This window comes from Pimephales promelas, chromosome 25 (genome assembly GCF_988280905.1).
Source record: "Pimephales promelas chromosome 25, fPimPro1.hap1.1, whole genome shotgun sequence".
In the NCBI taxonomy this organism is placed as follows: domain Eukaryota; kingdom Metazoa; phylum Chordata; class Actinopteri; order Cypriniformes; family Leuciscidae; genus Pimephales; species Pimephales promelas.
Genome location: NC_142793.1, coordinates 25,754,372 through 25,774,841, shown reverse-complemented (window position 1 = coordinate 25,774,841; position 20,470 = coordinate 25,754,372). Strand labels below are relative to the sequence as shown.

At 37.7% G+C, this 20,470-nt stretch overlaps 1 protein-coding gene across 21 annotated transcripts in view; it reads left to right on the top strand.

Moving 5' to 3' along the window:
• LOC120472128 (alanine and arginine rich domain containing protein) overlaps positions 1-20,354 on the top strand; it is a 42,005-nt gene extending 21,651 nt beyond the window's left edge. For 17 of the 21 annotated variants that reach the window (XM_089127896.1, XM_039662194.2, XM_089127889.1 and 14 more), the window contains 17 exons: positions 234-447; positions 1,268-1,451; positions 1,544-1,690; positions 3,197-4,165; positions 6,014-6,166; positions 6,340-6,515; positions 8,637-8,730; positions 8,977-9,003; positions 9,307-9,384; positions 9,470-9,604; positions 10,703-10,815; positions 12,823-12,964; positions 13,134-13,424; positions 14,396-14,631; positions 15,494-15,734; positions 18,163-18,208; positions 19,431-20,354. In XM_089127896.1, the coding sequence (XP_088984022.1) occupies positions 234-447; positions 1,268-1,451; positions 1,544-1,690; positions 3,197-4,165; positions 6,014-6,166; positions 6,340-6,515; positions 8,637-8,730; positions 8,977-9,003; positions 9,307-9,384; positions 9,470-9,604; positions 10,703-10,815; positions 12,823-12,964; positions 13,134-13,424; positions 14,396-14,631; positions 15,494-15,734; positions 18,163-18,208; positions 19,431-19,591 (3,407 nt within the window). In that variant the 3' untranslated portion in view covers positions 19,592-20,354. The remainder of the gene's footprint in view (positions 1-233; positions 448-1,267; positions 1,452-1,543; positions 1,691-3,196; positions 4,166-6,013; positions 6,167-6,339; positions 6,516-8,636; positions 8,731-8,976; positions 9,004-9,306; positions 9,385-9,469; positions 9,605-10,702; positions 10,816-12,822; positions 12,965-13,133; positions 13,425-14,395; positions 14,632-15,493; positions 15,735-18,162; positions 18,209-19,430) is intronic. The other 4 variants (XM_089127887.1, XM_089127885.1, XM_089127899.1 and 1 more) reach the window with 1 other exon arrangement.
• Positions 20,355-20,470: the final 116 nt, after the last annotated feature.

Below are 20,470 nucleotides of genomic sequence, written 5' to 3'. Positions count from 1 at the left end.
CGCTCATTTCAAAAATAAAATCTGTGCGTTTGTGCTCTGCTCTGCTCGTTTGGACCCCATTGAAGTCCATTATATGGAGAAAATCCTGGAATGTTTTCATCAAAAACCTTCATTTCTTTTCGACTGAAGAAAGAAAGACATGGACATCTTGGATGACACGGGGGTGAGTAAATTATCAGCAAAAGTTTTTTTTAAAGTGAACAAATCTCCTGTGTCTAATGTCCACCCTGCAGACTCGGTGAGCGTAGTGAAACTACAAAACATGTTTCATGAGTATGAGCGCACAATCCAGAGGGAGAGAGACAGGCACAGTCGTCTGGCGGATAAAACCTCTCAGCTGGAGCAAGAACGCAACGAGCTCAAGATCCTGCTGGATGAGATCAGAGGCAGCAAGTCCAGCCTAGAACATCTCAGACTGGAGCTGGAGACCGACATGAACAATCTCAAGTGAGCTCAACTCAATAGAGAGCCTAAGCCCCTCCCCTTCCGGTCGACCACCATGGGACCTTATTTCGGAAAAATATTGAATGGTAGTCAATGGCGAGAGACAATCGTTTGAATTGTGCCCTGAATTACACATATGATGTTTGTCAATTTAAAAGATACATTTTAAAGTCAAGAAAGTCGCAGTTTGATGTGAAACCGTTGAGGTATAAGACTGTGAAAATACGTAATTACAAAGACTACAAACCCCAAAGGCGCACATTTTCTCTCGATTAATGAAGTTAACTTTACTGAGGCTAACGTCTGTCATTGTTTCTACAGTCTTACGTTATAATCGTGTTTATAAACGAGTGTGTTGTACCAGACTGCACACACACGAGCAGCGGATCTCGTTTCGCTTCCTGGGAGATGTAGTTCACATAAAACTAAATGTTACTCTTCTGTTTTATGACAAACTGCGACGTTTTTGACTTTCAGAATTATCTTTTAAATTGACAAACATCATATGTGTAATTGAGGGCACAGTTCAGACGGAATACAAAGATAAGTTGTCTCTCGCCATTGACCACCATTCACATTTTTTCCGAAATAAGGTCCCATGAGCCGGAAGCTGAGGGGCGGGACTTAGGCTCTCAATGAATGTGGAAGGAGGTCAGATGCTCACCAGGGTTTGGAACAGTGCCATTGACTCTCTCTCTCTCTCTCTCTCTCTCTCTCTCTCTCTCTCTCTCTCTCTCTCTCTATCTCTCTCTCTCTCTCTCTCTCTCTCTATCTCTTTCTATCTCTCTCTCTCTCTCTCTCTCTCTCTCTCTTCTCATGAAAGATTCCTTTTGAGACAGGAACAGGAAAAGCATCAGAGCGCCCTCATGCTGTATAATAAAACCCGTGAGCAGCTACAGAGGAAAGAGGAGCAGCAGCGGGCCGAGGCTGACGAGCGCCACAAAGCCGAGCTGAAAGTCCGAAGTCTGGATCTGGAGATCAGAGCCCTGAAGAACAGCATCAAACAGGTCAACAGCAGCAGACTGTTGGATTTTACACGCCCCTGCTGGTAAAGCAGCGCATAACAGATTTCTGTGTGTGTGTTTGTTTGTATGTTTAGCTTGAGGAGGATAGAGACGAGTCTCAACGTCTCCTGTCTCATGAGCGCAGTGCTCGCGCCCTACATGAGGAGTTGCTCAACAACCACCTGCGTAAGCAGCAGGACATTGAGGAGGAGAACCTCCGAAACCTCAACAAGAGCAACGAGGTACCGCTCTCACCTCAGATATTACCGGCTTTATGTGTGTTTGTCGGGGATTTTTTGAATATTTGCATATAACAAATGCATGTGGTCACATATGCAGTGATGTAATATCTTTACAGCCACATTACAGTGTAGTGACGCCATAGCTTAACAATCACATATGCAGTGACATCATATCTTTACAGTCTAATATGCAGTGATGTCATAGCTCACATGCCATTTAAAAAACCATAAAGAATATGTGCATAAATGAGAACAAATTCCTAAAATCAGTGGTCATTTCTTTATGATCACATATGTAGTGACATCATAGCTTTGCAGCTTTTAGCCCATCCCATCTAAGAAACCATGAAGAATTAGAGCCCGACCGATAAAGGATTTTGAAGGCCGATACCGATACAAATATTTTTTGGTTTTGAAATCCGATATATCGGCCGATATTTTTTCATTTATTTATTCTTTTTCAGAAACGCACAACAAAACATTAACAGATTTCCCTAACATTAGTTTTTTGTAGTTATTTATGAGTTTTAACTAAAATAATATGATAATGCATTTTAAAAAGAAACTTGTTTCTTTTATTGTCACAACAGAACAGACTGATGATAGTGGCATTAGCTAGCTTTGTGGTTAGCTAGTCTATGAAGAGCCATAATTTAGCAATGGATGACGTCATACTGCAAATTAATTGTAAAACATACGTTTTCAATATAACAGGCCGAGGAGAGATGATGCGTCTCATTGCTAAAACTGTCGCGCGCTATTAAAGAAATACTTCTGTCACATTGTCAAAAGTTAAAAGGACAGTCAGTCAACGACACTGTAACAACGTAACGTAAATTATTTCTAGCTAATTCCGCTTCACTCTCGGCTTATTTAACAGCAGCAAAACTGGACATGATAGTCACAAATTTCGTCCTGCTTATTTGAGTTTAGAGAACTGATGGGGATGATCTTTTAATTGTTATTCAAGCAATGTATGTCTCGTGACCAACTCTACCGAACGGTGTAGAGCGCCCTCTGGTGGACAAACTATACAACTCCAACACTCATGACATGGTTCAAGCGTGTTTCGTCCGTTTTTATTTTATTGTTGAAATATTCATTTATCGGCCATTATAACTGCCGATACCGATAGTTTGGAAAATGCCTAATATCGGCCGATAATATCCGATATATCGGTCTGGCTCTATGAAGAATATGAAAATAATTGTGAACATATGATCAATGTAGGCCTAAAATCTGAGAGCTGTTCATATTTAAATTACAATTCCCCTCTTCCCTTATCTAATAAAATATGTGTATATGAATTAAGTTTACCACATATAAGCAGTGAACTTATTGCATTCAGCAGATCTAATCCTGTTTTCTGGCATGTGATTGGTCAGATTTTCAGGCTTTGTCCTAATGACCTGCACTAAGGCATTAACTCACCGTGTCACTCCAGTGCAATCAAGCCACATACTGTTTTAAAACAATACTAAAATGTGTCAATACTGATGTTCTCAGGCCATGTCCCAGCTAACAGAGGCGTCGGACCGCGAGCGAGAGTTGATGCAGCAAAACCGAGCCCTTCAGGATGAGCTGAACGGCTCTCGGGTCGAGCTGGACCGCTTGCAGTGTCACAGCCGGCAGGAAGAGTCACGGCTGGCGGAGGAGAGAGACGCTCTGCGCGAGAGACTGGAGGACACGCGCAGGGACATGAAACTGAGCGAGGAGGCCTTGGCCCAGACCGTGTTCCAGTACAACGGGCAGCTCGGCGCGCTGAAGGCCGAATGCTCAGTGATCACAGCTAAACTGGAGCACGAGAGGCAGGCGAGGCAGCAACTGGAGGCCGAGGCCGAGGCGAGCAGGGCGCGACTGCAGGGGGCGCTGCAGGAGGCCGAGAGATGTCAGGCGTCCCGCACAGACGCAGAGCGCACGCTCCAGCGAGACCGTGAGGAGCATCAGCGCACGCAGGAAAAACACATCTTTGAGGCCAGCAGCCAGCGGGACACCATCCAGTCCCTCTCCCAGAAACTCAGCAAGGCCGAGGCGCGCGCCAACAGCCTGGAGAACGAGTGTCATCGCAACTCTCTGACCATCGCGGAGAAGGCCGTGCTGTTGGAGACTCTGGCCCGGGAGAAAGAGCAGGCCCAGGCCAAACTCAAAGAACAGGAGGCCACGGCACTGAGCGAACGGGAGATGTCAAGCCGTGCCGCGGCCAAACTGGAAGCCGTGCAGGAGCGTCTGGCCCAGGCTCAGAGCGAGGCTGCGCTGCTACGACAGCAGCTGGAGGAGGCGCTCAACAAGGGCTCGGCCAAGGACAAAGCTGTAACGGATGTGCATCAAAACTTCGCCGAAATGCTGAACCAGTTACGTGCAGACGGAGAGGAGCGAGTCCAACTGGTGGAGGAGAGGAGCAAAGAGCTGGCCAGGACCAATGGCGAGCTGAGAGAGCACAACTACAAGCTAGAGCAGGAGAAAGCTGACAGAGAGGTAGAGGAGCAGAGATCGGCTTCTTTTTTAAATAAGCCAATGGGCTCGATGCTCGGCGGTCCAATGCAATACCGAGAATTTCTATTGAGTTTTATACTCCATGGTTATACTAAAGAAACGTTAGTCACTAAAACGGATCAAACAGACACTCCTCAGTGTGTTTATGCTTCTTTTTAAAATTATATTAAATAAACATAACTATATATAAAATTACATCTAAACTAGAGCCCGTCCGATTAAAGGATTTTGAAGGCCGATACCGATACAAATATTTTTTGGTTTTAAAATCCGATATATCGGCCGATATTTTTTTTTTTCAGAAACGTGCAACAAGACATTAACAGATTTCCTTAACATTAGTTATTTGTAGTTGTTTATGAGTTTTAACTAAAATAATATGTTAATGCATTTTAAAAAGAAACAATTTAGCTATATTTTCAATATAACAGGGCGAGGAGAGATGATGCGTCTCATTGCTAAAACTGTCGCGCGCTATTAAAGAAATACTTCAGTCACATCGTCAAAAGTTAAAAGGACAGTCAGTCAACTACACTGTAACAACGTAACGTTACTATTACTAGCTAATTCTGCTTCACTCTCGGCTTATTTAACAGCAGCAAAACTGGACATGATAGTCACAAATTTTGTCATGCTTATTTGAGTTTAGAGAACTGATGGGGATGATCTTTTAATTGTTATTCAAGCAATGTATGTATCGTGACCAACTCAACGAGTGTTGCCGACAGGAACGGTGTAGAGTGCCCTCTGGTGGACAAACTATACAACTCCAACACTCATGACATGGTTCAAGCGTGTTTCGTCCGTTTTTATTTTATTTTTGAAATATTAATTTATCGGTCATTATAACTGCCGATACCGATAGTTTCGAAAATGTCTAATATCGGTCTGCCGCTTTAATCTCCCCAACCGGAAACAGTAGAGCATCCTTGCGTCAAATGTGGAACTTATGCGTGCATATAGCCCATTAATATGCATATTCATTTCCTTTATGAAGAGTGACAGAAACACTGAAAAAAAAAACATTTCAATGAAATCCAACTTTATTTTCAGATTTTCATTGGTATGACACTGATTTGGCATAGTAGCAAAATAATTGTACACATAATTAAATGAGTAAAATGTACTTATACTAAGTCATTAATAATATAATATATGCACCATTCAAAAGTTATTTGAAGTATTACTTCTATTCAGAAAGGATGCATTAAATTTAAATGACAGGAACAACATTTTATAATATTTTCAATATTTCAAATAATTGCTGTTCTTTTGAACTTTCTATTCACCAAAGAATCCTGAAAAGAAATGCGGCAGTTTCTGCAAAAAAAAAAAAAATATTAAGCAGCAAAACATCCTATTATTTATTAAGATATTAGAATGATTTCTGACACTGAAGACTGGAGTAATGATGCTGAAAATTCACAGGAATAAATTACACTTTTAAATATATTCAAATAGAAACAGGCATTTAAAATTGCAATAATATTTCACCGTTTTATAACTGTATTTTCGATCAAATAAAAGCTAACTTTGTGACCCTAAACTTTTGAACAGTACTGCGCTGTATATAAAAGTATCAAATAAGACAATAATAATAATTTTAAAAAAATCTACAAGAAGAAACATATGACTTTTTTACAGATAAATCAAACAAAATGGCCAGAAGGGCTCTGCAGTGCGACACAAAATAAATCTGAATGGGCACCTGAAATGTTGACAGCAACTTCTCGACATGGCACACACATCTGGTGTAGACCCAGTGTAATATAATGTAAAAGGAAGATGATCCAATGAGAGAATGAAGCTACGTATGTTGTGTTTCGGCAGACCTCTATTCGACAGCTGCAGCAGGAACTGGCCGACAGTCTGAAGAAGTTGTCCATGTGTGAGGCCTCTCTGGAGGTCAACACGCGGTACCGAAACGACCTTGAGGAAGAGAAGGCGCGCACACTCAAGGACATGGACCGATTGAAGGCCAAGGTACCCATTACTTCCTGAAAACTGTCCAGCCACCAGTATGTAACTGGAGTCTCAGGAACAACATATGTTCATTCGTTATTTTCTGCACGCATATTCATTCATTAAATATATGTGGTTCTTATGTAGGCTATTCAATCCTTTTGTTTGATTTGTTTCTTTTTGTTCAATTCCAGCTGCAGGAGTCTGAAGAAGTGTACGTCCAGGCCGAGAGACGCATCAGCCACCTGAAGAGCTCTCTGGACGATAAGGAGCGAGAAGCCTGCAGTACCGCTCAGAAACTAGAGGAGGCGCTGTCTGCCTCTACAGGCAAAGAGCAAACCATTCGACAGCTGGAGGAGGCGGTGCAGAGGTGCAGTTAGGCCCCCATCACACCAAACACGCTTTTCAGTTTCAAAGTATTGCCCCGTTCACACAGAATGACTGCTTGCGTATTTTATGTTGCGAGGCAAACATCGAAACAGCGGCCCTGTCAGTCAAAGTCAAGTAAACGTCAAATCAGCCTTTTATCAACTTTACTTTCTGATTACTTTACGGTCCGTGTAGCACCACAAGTTTCTCCTCCATTATCGCACTCTCCGGGCGTTCAAAGCAACTGTAGCTTTCATTACTACAACAGAAGCCCCGCCTCTCAACTCATTCGATTGGACAGTGGAAACGCGAACGCTCGCTGCCATAGGAAAACAATTCAAAACAGGCAAATTGCAATAAAAACGCAATCTCACTGCAAATACGCGTTTGGTGTGATCGGGGCCGTAATCAGGGTCAAAAAACAGTCACTTTATTTGGAACTTCAACATAACACATGATTTAAGTTTAATAATGTTGATTTATTGTACAATTGAAAGTTATCGTATATGAATAATGTATGAAATAATATAAATATTATATGAATGTGTGTGTGTATATGTAAGGGTTAATGCCCGACGAGGTGTCCATTGTCAGGTTTTAATGGACGACGGCGAGGCGTAAACCGGCCGACGCGCAGCGGAGGACGGTTGCCTCCGCCGAAGTCCATTAAAACCTGACAATGGACACCTCGGAGGGCATTAACCCGCTTATACCATGGTCACTTGCCAAATAAAACATTAGTTTATATTTTAATTAGGCTAAATCTAGTTTTTACAAATAATAACTTGCCTGCCTGACTGTTTATTTAGCAACCGGAGATATAGTCCGCTTAGCTCGTATCCCTTCAGGTTCACAAATGCATTTTTTTTTTCATGAAACACAAAGGTAGGCATAGTTTTTTTTTTTTATTACACATAAAACAATTAATCAAACAACAATAAGAAAACAATTAGCTCTGATCTCCAGCGATTTGCGCTTAACGTTATAGAGGGCAATAAATTAATCAGATCAAAGAGAGGGTCATTTGCCTCAGGCTCCTTAGGCTTGAAACGCTGTAACGTTCAGCCTTCTCCTGCCTTGGTTGTCTGGACAGCTGCGTAAAACTCCCGCAGGGTCTCATTCAGGGGTGCGTTTCCCGAAAGCATCGTTATCCAACTATGGTCGCAAGTTACGTCGTTACCAATAGAGTTCAATGGAGCAGAGCAGCAGCGGTGTAATTTTCTCCGTTTTATTTACATTTTTTCTTTCTTCAGCAGCATACCAGTCGTCAAAGTTGCCATATTCTCCATAAATGTTAAAAGAAATAGCACGAAGTCGCTCATTGTTGTATTAGGCTATAATATCTAACGTTAGATGATAGAGCATGTGACTGCCTGTTGCTATGGTTACTCACAGCCGTTGTAGGCAGCGCATTTATTTATTCATTTCGAATGGTAAACAGGCAGTTTTACCAGAACTACTTTACTAGGTGTCCTCTATCACTTTTTAACGGACACCCTGCAGCCAATCAGAATCGAGTATTCACCCAGACCATGGTATAAATATATATATATATACACTCTAAAAAAATGCTGGGTTGTTTTTACCCAATTTTGGGTCAAATATGGACAATGCAATTCATAAATTTAACCCAACTGCTGGGTTTGTCAAAATTTGCCCCAAAATTGGGTTAAAACAACCCAGCATTTTTTAGAGTGTATATATACTTACTTATATAGTAATTTATTGCATAATATTAAGTTGTTAAATATGAATGTTATATAAATAAGAATATATTTATAATAGTATTTACATATTGTGTAATTTGATTACATAAAGTTACTGTATATGAATAATAAAGGAAATTCATATAAATTGATTGTGTATACAGTATATATATATATATATATTGTATATTCATATTTACTTATTCTTACTTATATTTAATTATAATATTATGCAATCAATTATTTAAATATTATATGTATATATTTATGTTCTTATTTAAATATTTATAGCATATTATTAAGAAATTGTAATCATGCATTCAAACGAAAAATTCTGTTCCCTCATCAACTAAACGGCTGCTAATCTAACTGATCATTTATGGCTGAAAGTAGTTGAGATGATGACGTCTCCTCAGGTTAGAGATCGAGAATGCCAGACTGGAGGCCACGACCAAACAGCAGAGCAACCGCATCGAAGCGCTACAGAAGGGCGTTCAGGACGGGGCTGTGGTGAGTTCCCTCAAATATAGCGTTTAGTTAGTGGTCATGTGTCTAGTTCGTGAAGCACAAGTGTCCTGACTCAACGGATGATGTTAGATTTAGACATTAATCCTGCCAGAACCTCGTTAAGTCATCTGAGCTTCACATTCGGCTTTAGATGAACCCTGATCAGGGCAGGAATGAGGCGACTGTACATGTGAGTCATTCGGAGAGGAGATTTCATGTAAACTGATGGTATAGTCACTGTTTTCACAGCTAGCAGGCTCATCACCTGGAGAAGGGGTTGGTATCAAACTTCTAGCAATTCCCTTTATTGATTGTTTTTCTCTTCTAGTCCTCAAATCTTACTGTGATTTACACTTGAAATGAACAAGAAACAAGTGACTGTATTGCTTTTCTCTAGTCGGGTATTTTCTCTGTTTCGGTGGTGGTCTTTTTGCAGATTTGATTCGACTTACATTTCATTTTCTATTTCTGGTTTCTGGGATCTAAAGTGCTAAGATTAGAAGTAGATCTAGATCTGCATGAAGTAGTTAACTCGTCGGCGAGATCCTGTTGCGTATTGACCCTGTGTGATGTTCTCAGGTCAGGAATCGTTTGGAAGATCTCGTCACGAACCTGCAGAGCAGTAAGATGACGCTAGAAGAACAACTTAACCGAGAGGTACACTTCATAACAAACGTGTGTCACATGGATCTAAAGGAATATATTATAACAACTGTTTGTTTATTGTGGTCCTCCTCTCCAGGTGCAGAAGCAGAGTGTGCTATCCCATAATGCCCAGGACTCACAAACTCTGTGGGAGGAGGAGCTAAAGGGCCGCTCACGACTGGGACTCCGCCTCTCTGAGCTGGAGAGAGAGAAAGGAGAACTGACCAATCAGGTCCATCCAAATAATAATAATGCCCGTCCAAAATGTGTTACTTGACACCTGATATTTTTTATTAAAATAAGTCTGCATGTTTACGAGCTGCTTAATGTTTAGTGACACAATCAAAAAAGCTCAGTTAGCACATGGAAATAGATGATTTACATGTAACATGCCCTTGATTTTGTTTGTTGTTTTAGTTTGAAATATATTAGGGCAGTGCAAAAATTAATTGCGATTAATCGCATCCAAAATAAAAGTCTGTGTTTACATAATATATTTTTGTGTGCTGTATATAATTATTTTGTATAAATAAATACCTATGCATGCATGTATATATTTAAGAATTATTTGCACAAAGAATTATTATATGCATATATTTTGCGCATTATTTGTATAAATTTAAGAATTATTTGAATTGTTACTTAAATTCTGTATATATATATAAAAATACATAATCTATATTATATAAATATAAATATTTTATATATGAATAACACATTTTCTTAAATATATACATGCATGTGTGTATTTAGATATACAAAATAATTATATACAGCACACACAAATATATTATGTAAACACACACTTTTATTTTGGATGCGATTAATCGCGATTAATTTTTGCACAGCCCTAAAATATATATAATATTCTTTTATTAAGCAAAGATGCATTCGGTTGATTAAAAGTGACAGTAAACACATTTATAATGTTACAAAATATTTTAAATAAATGCTGAAAGTAAATGTTTCTACATAAATATGAAGCAGCACAGCTGTTTTCAACATAATCAGAAATGCATCAAATCAGACTATTAGAATGATTTCTGGAGGATCTGAAAATGCAGCTTTGATCACAGGAATATATTACATTTTAACATATATTCAAATAGAAAAGTTATTTTAAATCTTTTATACTATTTGACAATATTTTTGATCAAATAAATGCAGCCTTGGTGAGCAGAAGAGTTTCAAAAGTATTAAAAAAAAATCTTACTGACCCCCAAACTTTTAAAAAGTAGTGTATAAATAGGGTATTTCATGTCATGTTGACCCCACAATTAAGATTTCTGCCTTTTATTAAGATTTAAGTCTAACACTCTGTGTGTTTCAGGTGGAGCTCGAGAAGAAAAAGGCCAAAAAACTAGCCGAGCATAAGAAGTCTGTGGACACGCGTTTGGAGCAGGAGATGAAGAGAAACACAGACCTTCAGAAAGAAATGTACAGGTGACCCTTTAACCTTTAACCCCGACCGCTGCAGCTCTACACCTGTAGATGTGTTTGAGTACATAGAGAAGCCGGCTACGCGGATCCTCCTGCTTGCAAATGTGTGAGATCAATGCTTTTTACCTGCGAGCACACATCTTATATTTGTTTAATTCAGTGATGACCATTCAGTAGTGCCATAGAGATGTACTTTCAAGTGTTCATATTAATGATTTTAATTGATTTGGTGGTGAAAAATTCTCTACACCGTAAAAAAAATATTTTCAAGATTTGTTATCACAACATTTTTTCTTCTGTCAAATCAACTTAAATCATTTTTTTAGTTGAGATAACATATTATTTTGAGTTTCTGATGATTAAATTAATCTCCTTCATTGTATTAACTCACTTTTTCCAGTTCAATCCACTTAAAATTTTACGGCAACCAGGTTACTTACTTTTTTAAGTTAAACCAACAACATTTTTTTACAGTGTACATGGCGGACAGTTGGATGAGATGAGTTCAAGAGTTAAAGGATTTGGGGATGTCATCTGAAAAACAAATTGTTTATCTCCGCTCGATCACATTGTGAGATTTTATTGATTTTAGTTGCATTTACCAATAAAAAACAAAAAACAGTTAAATGGCAATTAATTATTTCAAAGCATATCAAGAGGCAGCAAAAAATGATCATACATTTACAACGTCAAACTAAAAATATATAAATAAGTAAACAAGCAAACAATTTAAATTATTTATGTTGACTTTAATATATATATTATTATTTATATGGCTAGGCTGACATCTCAAGCTTTTATTGACTTCAATACATGCTGAAAAGTGTTATTTCAGTATTATTTATATACTATCATAGTAAGTACATTTATTTGTCCTCGTGAGGAAATTTGTTTGCATAGCAATCAAGTAGGCATTTCAACATACATACGACATACATCATACACACACACAAAAATAAATAAATAAAAGAAAAAATACAAAGACACATACTACTACACTTAGCCCATAATTCCACATACCCTACACTTATTAACTACCTATTTGATTTAAGCAATACCAGACCAGCTGAGTATCCTATACCTATGTAACTTAGCTATTTAAAAGCTTAATTGCTTGAGGCACAAATGAAGACTTTGATCTATTTTTAGTGAATAGAGGGAGGCAGTACCGTCGCCTAGAAGGCAGTAGTTCGAATGAAGAGGCAAGAGGGTGCCTCTTGTCTCCCACAATGGTTTTTGCCTTGTTCATTACTCTTTCCCTGTAAATGCATTCCACACTTGGTAACGTGATCCCTAATAGTTTACTGGCCAGTGTTACTGTTTTCCTTACAGACTTCTTCTGTGCCTCAGTAGCATTTCCAAACCAGCAGATGATGCAGAAGGCCAACACACTTTCAATAAAAGAAGAATAAAACATCTGAAGCATTTTGTTGTGAACATTAAAAGATGACAATTTCTTTAAAAAGTACATTCATAGTATTTATTCAATTAAAAAAAAACATCTAATATATAATGATTAGCTTATATTTTAGTTTTAATAATTGTAGTTTTATAATTGTATATTTTAAAACTAAAAACTTGTATATTTTAAAACTAAAACTACAATAATTGTAGTTTTAAAACTAAAATATATATAAATAAGTAAACAAGCAAACAATTTAAATAATTTATGTTGACCTTTAATATATATATATTATTATTAATATGGCCAGGCTGACATCTCAAGCTTTTATTGACTTCAATACATGCTAAAAAAGTGTTATTTTAGTATTATTTATATACTATCATAGTATTTTTTTTATAGTATAAAAAAATTCTAATATATAATGATTAGCTTATATTTTACTTTTAATAATTAAATGCTTTTTATTTCGGTTAGTTGCTAAACCAACGTTTCTAAAAGATACTTAAATATAACTTGTTCATCTAATAATTTTTATTTTATTTCTGACCCTTTTTAATAGTTTAGAGAAAGTGTGGGTATTGATCGTATCTCACTGTGTGTGTCAGGTTGAAGACTCTGTTGAAGACGGCTAAGAAACATCTGCGTGAACAGGGCGCTGGACAGCTGGACTCTCCTCTGGTCAGCTTCAGAGCAGACGCGAGCCACCGCCTGGAGGCAGAGAGCGCTTCCAGCAGAATGAAGACTCGGGTACAGTCTTTTACAGCCTTACGGTCCTTGAGTCCGAAATTCAGATCGCGTTCAGTTTTCTGCGTTTTTATAGCAAGCATTTAAAAGGTTCAGAGCCTCAGTGTGCAAGGAGCTTTATTTGTTATTTTAAGTATGCAATCTCCATTGAACCTTTTATCTTTTCTGCCAGATGGACGAGCTCCAGTCTCAGTACGAGCGCGAGGCGTCTCGCTGCTCCCGGCTGGAGGAGGTGAACCGGCAGCTGAAGGAGAAGCTGGCGTCTGTGAAGAGCCTGAGCCGAAGCCACGAGCAGACGGAGCGCAGCAGGAGGCAGCTGGAGGAGGAGGTGGCCGGTCTGCGCAGGCAGCTGGAGGCCGGAGTGATGGACCAGAGCCAGGCCGAGCAGTACCGCAGGGAGACCGAGGAGAGAGCCCGACACGAGATCCGACACAAGCTGGAGGAGGTCAACCTCTTCCTGCAGGTACACTACGGAGACCAGAGACTCGGCAGGCACCGTGCAGTTCGTCCAAAGTTTTGTTTTGTTTTATTTTATTTTATTTATTATATTTTAAGATTATTTTCATTTTTATTTTTTATTGACTTAAAATTTCTAATTATATAAAGTTTTAGACTGTATTTTTCATATCTTCAGACATAGGTGGAATTTTATTAATTCATATTTTATTTATTATATTTTAAGATTATTTTATTTGTATTTTTTATTGTCTTGAAAATAAAATGTTTAATAAAAAAAATTCTTATTATATAAAGTTTTAGACTGTATTTTTCTATCTTCAGACACAGGTGGAATTTTATTTAGTTTTTTTTGTTATTCATTATATTGTTTTGTTTTTTTTGTTGTTTTTTTTTATTTATTATATTTTAAGTTAATTTTTTTATTGTCTTGAAAATAAAATGTTTAATAGAAAAATACAGTCTAAAACTTCATAATTAGAATTTTCTTATTAAACATTTTATTTTCAAGTCAATTAAAAAAAGAAACTTAAAATATAATAAATAAAATAAACAAAAAATCATGTCTTAAGATAGGAAAATACAGTCTAAAACTTCATCTTCAGACACAGATGGAATTTTATTTAGTTACATTTTTTTGTTTATTTAATTTTTTTTATTGTCTTGAAAATAAAATGTTTGATTAAGAATATCTTTATATAAAGTTTTAGACTATTTCTTTACTATTTTCAGACACAGATGGAATTTTATTTAGTTTATTATAATTTGTATTATTTATTATATTGTTTGCTGTTTTTATTATGAATTATTTTATAAAGTTAAGTATAATCATTTATTAATGTTTATTATAAAGGTCAGATGCAGGCAGAATTGTACCTGTATTATTTATTATTATCGAATTAGTTTATAATAATATATTTTTCTGGAATATAAAACGATAATTTTTATAGTAAATTGTGTGTGTGTTTGACTCGTCAGACGCAGGCGGCGTCCCAGGAGGCTCTGGAGCAGATGAAAGCTGTGAATGAGGCCAGTCAGCGCGCTCAGCTGGAGCAGCGCATCAAGGATCTGGAGGGAGAGGTCAGTCGCACACGCAGCGTCCAGCAGGACAGTCTGACTCAGAGAGACTCCAGTCGCACCGAGCTGGAGCGCTACAGACAGCTGTACAGCGAAGAGCTGCGCCTGCGCAAGAGTCTCGCCTCCAAACTGGAGAGGTGAGAGGCATGATGGGAGTCTGTCCTATCGTTTATAAACTTTTGTCTTAATTATAATAACAGCTCAATCACGTTATGAGATTCAACAATTTAATTTAGTTACATTAACCACACACACACACACACACACACACACACAAAAAGAGTTCAATGGTAATGTATTATTTCAAAGCATATCAATGGAGAACATTTAAATTTACCTAACAATAAACAATCAGTAAACAAATTATTATTATTATTAGACTTTATTGTCCACCTTAGTGGAAATTTGTCTTCGACTTCTCAGAACAAAAATACATCAGTGACACCACATTTAAATTTGCATTACAACACACAATTTAGAGTACAGTACTACCACCATCAACATGCAACAACAGAAAAATGGAAAGCAGCGCAGCAGATTATAAAAAAGGTAGTTTCCAACCTACTATAACACATTCTCAAAAACGATTTCAGTTTGAATAAACAAACAAATGCATAAATAAATATGAATTATTTCAAAGGGATGTGCAGAATATCTTTACCAAGTAAAACTAAAAATAATAAATGCAAATATACGTGTGTGTGTGTCAAGAAAAGAGCAGAAAATTATGAAAAATGTAATAAGTGAAGCTTAAAATAATAAAAAATAGTAACTAATTAATAAATATTATTTCAAAGCATATCAAGGAAGGTGCAGGAAATCATCATACATTTACCAAGTAAAAGCTAAAACTAAAAACGAATGAATCACTATATATATTTTATTTTTATTATTATTTTAATCAGCCGTAGTAAATATTAGTAATCATAGAATAGGCAGCTCTTTGTTTTTATTCAGTTGGTTTATGTATTTCTGTGTTTTTGTGATGATCATGTGCAGGTCAAACGAGCGGTTAGCGGAGGCCAACACTAAACTCCTGAGCGAGAGGCAGCGCAGCAAGTCTCTGCTCACCAGCAGTTTGGTGAACGGCAGTCTGGGAGGCCCCGCCCTCGATGTGGCGTCTCTGGGGGCGTACGGAGCCTCTCTGGGGCCCCTGAACAGGAGTCTGGGCCTGGGGAGCCCTCTGCTGGGGACAGTAGGAGAATCCCAGAGCAACCGCGTCGAGGCCTACCTGGCGAAGGTTAGCGCTCATCAACTCATTTCATTTCTCCTTTAAGCCGAGTGCACACTGTGCGAGTCATTATAGTCAAACACGATCCTCGGCATAAAGCATGTCACACTTTTGCTGATAATTTACTCACCCCCGTGTCATCCAAGATGTCCATGTCTTTCTTTCTTCAGTCGAAAAGAAATTAAGTTTTTTGATGAAAACATTCCAGGATTTTTCTCCATATAATGGACTTCAATGGGGACCAAACGGTTCAAGGTCCAAATGAGAGTTTCAGTGCAAACTGTTCAAATGTCTGTAAACGACACCAGACGATGAATAAGGGTCTTATCAAGCGAAACGATCACTTATTTCAAAACTTATTCCAAAAATGTAACTTTTATAAGGACAAATGCTAGCCTTGCTCTATTCTGTGAGGCGCGTTTGCAACGTCACGTAATACGTAATTACGTTCAAAAGGTCACGGGCGACGTAGCCGGAAGTACAGAATCAAAATCGTCCGACATCGTTGTTTTACCTTTTAATTCCTTTTTTTGTAAACAGCGTTTGAGTTAGTTTGCACGTTCAACCTATGCGTTCAACTTGTAAACACTGACTCTGTACTTCCGGCTACGTCGCCCGTGACCTTTTGAACGAATGGAGAAAGGCTAGCATTTGTCCTTAGAAAAGTTACATTTTTGGAATAAGTTTTGAAATAACCGATCGTTTCGCATGATAAGACCCTTATTCATCGTCTGGTGTCGTTTAAAGACATTTGAAGCTGCACTGAAACTCTCATTTGGACCTTGAACCGTTTGGACCCCATTGAAGTCCAGTATATGGAGAAAAAAAAAACTTAATTTCTTTTCGACTGAAGAAAGAAAGACATGGACATCTTGGATGACACGGGGGAGAGTAAATTATCAGCTAAAGTTTTTTCAAAAGTGAACTAATCCTTTAATGTCAGGCTGTACGACTGTTTTACATCATTAATCAATGATGCGTTCAGCTACAAAGAGAACTCAAAGAGGCTTGTCTTGAAAAACAGACATTTTGACGGTCGTACATGTCATACTTTAGCTTAGGATCACAGGAATCTTTTAGGATTCGTCAAATTTGTCTCAGACGGGAAAATCGTGGCCAAAATCACACAGTGTGCACCCGGCTTAAGACACCATTCAACTCAAACCGTGATCTAATACTCAGAAGAGCCGCCGTTTCGAACTGGACAATGACATGTTTTCTCCTTCCACTATCTCTCCCTTCTTAAACGTACCGAATAACCTCCTCGCCCGTCTCTCCTGCTGTCTGGACTCATGACCTCTTGTGTCTCTGATATCTTCAGCTTCTAGCTCAAAAGTCTGTTTCTCACCTGTCCTCTCTGCAGCCTGATACCTGAGCAGGTGTGTAGCTGTGTGCTATCAGAACACACACACCACACACACACACACCTGCTTTTAATGGGAGTAGATAACACTGTATCAGAATGAAATACAATGGGTATTATTATGCATTGTACTATTATTTCGCTGTGTGCAACATTGAAAATATTGTTGAACGCTACATTGTTTTCATATGACCTCATTATAGTTATAAAAATTTTTTTTTTCTTATTTCGTGTAAAAATATTGCAACTTTTGACGGTTAGATTGGATCAATCAATCAATCAATATTTATTTATACAGCCCTTTACATCCCTTTTTCAAGGTGAACCAAAGTGCTTTCCAAAATAACACTAAAAAAACCAAAAAAAACCAACAATACAATGCAAAATGACAGAATTAAAATGCAGGAATTAAAATGCATTAAAATGACAGAATTAAAATGCAAAATGCTGGATTAAAACCCCAAACTTTCAGACTAATTGGACTATTCCGATTACTAGTTTTAGGACGTGTGTTAGGACGTGGATCAGGTGATATTAGTTTTAGTTCTTTTACCGCACTGGAAATGCAAGGTAAAGTCAAGAGCGTTGCATTGTGGGATACCGTATTCTGTGCAGTGTGCTTACAAACTTTTGACATAAATTGACGTACTGTGTGCATACAATATTCATACTAATGAAATATCCAATATATTTAAATTAGATCTAACATGTTCTGCTATTCTCAGGTCTGAACCCTCATTTCTTTTACTAATATCCCTGTGAATGATTCAGTTCAGCATCTTTATTTAATATTATACTAATCAAATTCATAATGATTACATCGCTAGCTGGGGTTATATTATCGTGATTTCTTCTGAGGGATCATGTGACACTGGAGTAATGATGCTGAAAATTCAGCTTTGATCACAGGAATAAATTACACTTTAACATATATTCACATAGTAATATTATTACAATTTAAAATGGTTGTTTTATTGTGTTTTTCATCAAATAAATGCTAATTAGACTATTCCTATTACTAGTTTTAGGACGTGTGTGTTTGATGAGATGAAGTTAGAAGTGTTCCTGTTACAGATGCAGACAGAGCTGGAGAAGAATATCTCGAAGGAGCTGGACTACGGTGAGTCATCATCCTTATTACAACAAAATATCCTTAAGCCTTGTGCATCAATTAAAAAAAGTTACACATAGGTAAAAAGACCTGTCAAAAAACTGTCATAAAAATGTGACGCTTTAGAGCACAGACTTTGGTATCATTTTAAAGAAGACCCTTTGCAGATTATTGCTGAAGTAAAAAAAATAATAATAAGTAAATCCAAAAAAAGTTATATAGGTATAAGTTTATGAAAATTATTTATAACAAATATTTTACATAAAATATATATTTTATAAATCAGGTTGAACTCAAAACTGCAATAAAATCAAAGCCATAAATCTAAGTAGGTTGTGTTCCAAATTTGAGGATGATATCTCAAAAAATGAGCTTTCGGTAACAGTTTGTTTGGGCGTAGTAACATATTTTCCCCATTGGGTGGCAGCAAAACCCCACTGGAGCTCACAGTGATTGCAGTTTTTCTCTCTCAGTATTACAAACACACACATATTTTTTAATAACACACATACTAACCACACTCTGACATCCATACCAACACACCCACACAAATATCGTTGCATAATTTATCCAGTTGGCTCTATAATATGCCGAACCAGAAAACAGGAATAAAGCGATATTTGTTTATAGGCCAAACTTAAAAAAAAAAAAAAATGGCACCATCTGATAAAAAATAGTAAAGCCTTGCCATCAGAATGAAAGCCTCTTAACAAACATTGCATAATTTTATAGTAACTGAACCGGGGATTAAAAACGGCAGTTTTAATGGGTTTCAATGGGGACATTTTTGTCCAAAAGGTGCTGAGAGGGAGTATTTTTTGTACCTAATGCAAAAAATATTTTTTTTAAAGAAAATGACGGTGAAATAGTAAAATTCCAATAAAAATACACACCTGTGGCAAGTTTTTTGCAGTTAGCTTTAACACAGGCAAAGTGATCAAAAAAAACAAAACTGAAAAGGACAAAAATGTCCATAAGGATGCACAAGGGTAAATATCGTGAGGTTTCGATAGCCTAATTGTGACGTATATCCAAATAAAACGGCTCCTGGAATAACAACAAATAGGCGGGGCTTGATTATAAATAGATGGATGGTTGTGGTTTGCTATTGGTGGATCTCACGTGAGTGACAGGTTATAGCCCCGCCCTCGTCATCAGAGAAGAGACGAGCTGCATATTTACTCAGTGCTCATGTGATGTGGACTCAACTGTCCTCTTCTTTGTCTCTCAGTGACAGGAGAGCTGGAAGGAGGTTCTGCCCGTTTGTCTCCTGTAGGTTCGGCCTCCGGCTCTCCAAACCTGAACCTCAGCGTGACCCCAGAGCAGACGGACCCCGTGAGCAGAGCCACTCAACAATATCTGGAGGTGCTCAAGAAGAACTACATGATCTGAACACACAGTCACAAACCCAGACACTAATGAGGGTGCCTCCCTAAAAGCCTATCGATTGACGACAGTAGTTTGTTTACTAAAGCTGGTGTGTGGCACCTCCATACGGCCATTAATGCACAATTATATGGCGCATTAAAAGTAGAATATGTTTATCCCTGTAGCGTCAGGCTGGTTCCTGCCGGTTGGGAATAATGCAGTCTTAAGATACGCAACTATTTTTAAAGTAAAACTAAAACAGACAACCACTGAAAGGGCCAACGTTTCAACACTACAATCAGTTTGTGATCTTTACCCGAGTCTTTACTTTTGTGCCTCAGGAGCAAATGAACTGTGTGTTTATGTCATTGTTGAAGCCATGTGAAGTGCAGCTTTCAGTGTTGCGTCCCCCTTACGAAGATCTTTGTGGCTTCCATGTTTTTTAACACGTGGTTTTTAGTTGACTAGTATGAAAGTCGATGCATAGTATGAAAAAAAAAGTATTTGTACCGTTAATATTATCGCCAAGTGATGACAATGGTACGTTCTCCACTATCGTGCAATATACTCGTTTTAATATCGAATGACGAAACTCTCATTTGGAGATGTTTTTTGGGAAATGAACGCTATACTTGAATGAGACGCGACTAGACGATGATCTGGAGTGTGACGTGTCGCCGCTTCTCTGTGCTCAGGGTGGATCGTTTCAACGTATGAGCGAATCTCACAACTTAATGTACGGAGTCATATTTCAGATGTTAATAAAATATGCGCAATTTGTTTTGGATTTTTGCATTGTGATTTTTTCTTGACAATTAAGCATATTTAACCCTTAAACTTCTATTTATTTTATCCTCAAATTTAAAATTCTCATTACTGTTATATATATATATATATTTTTTT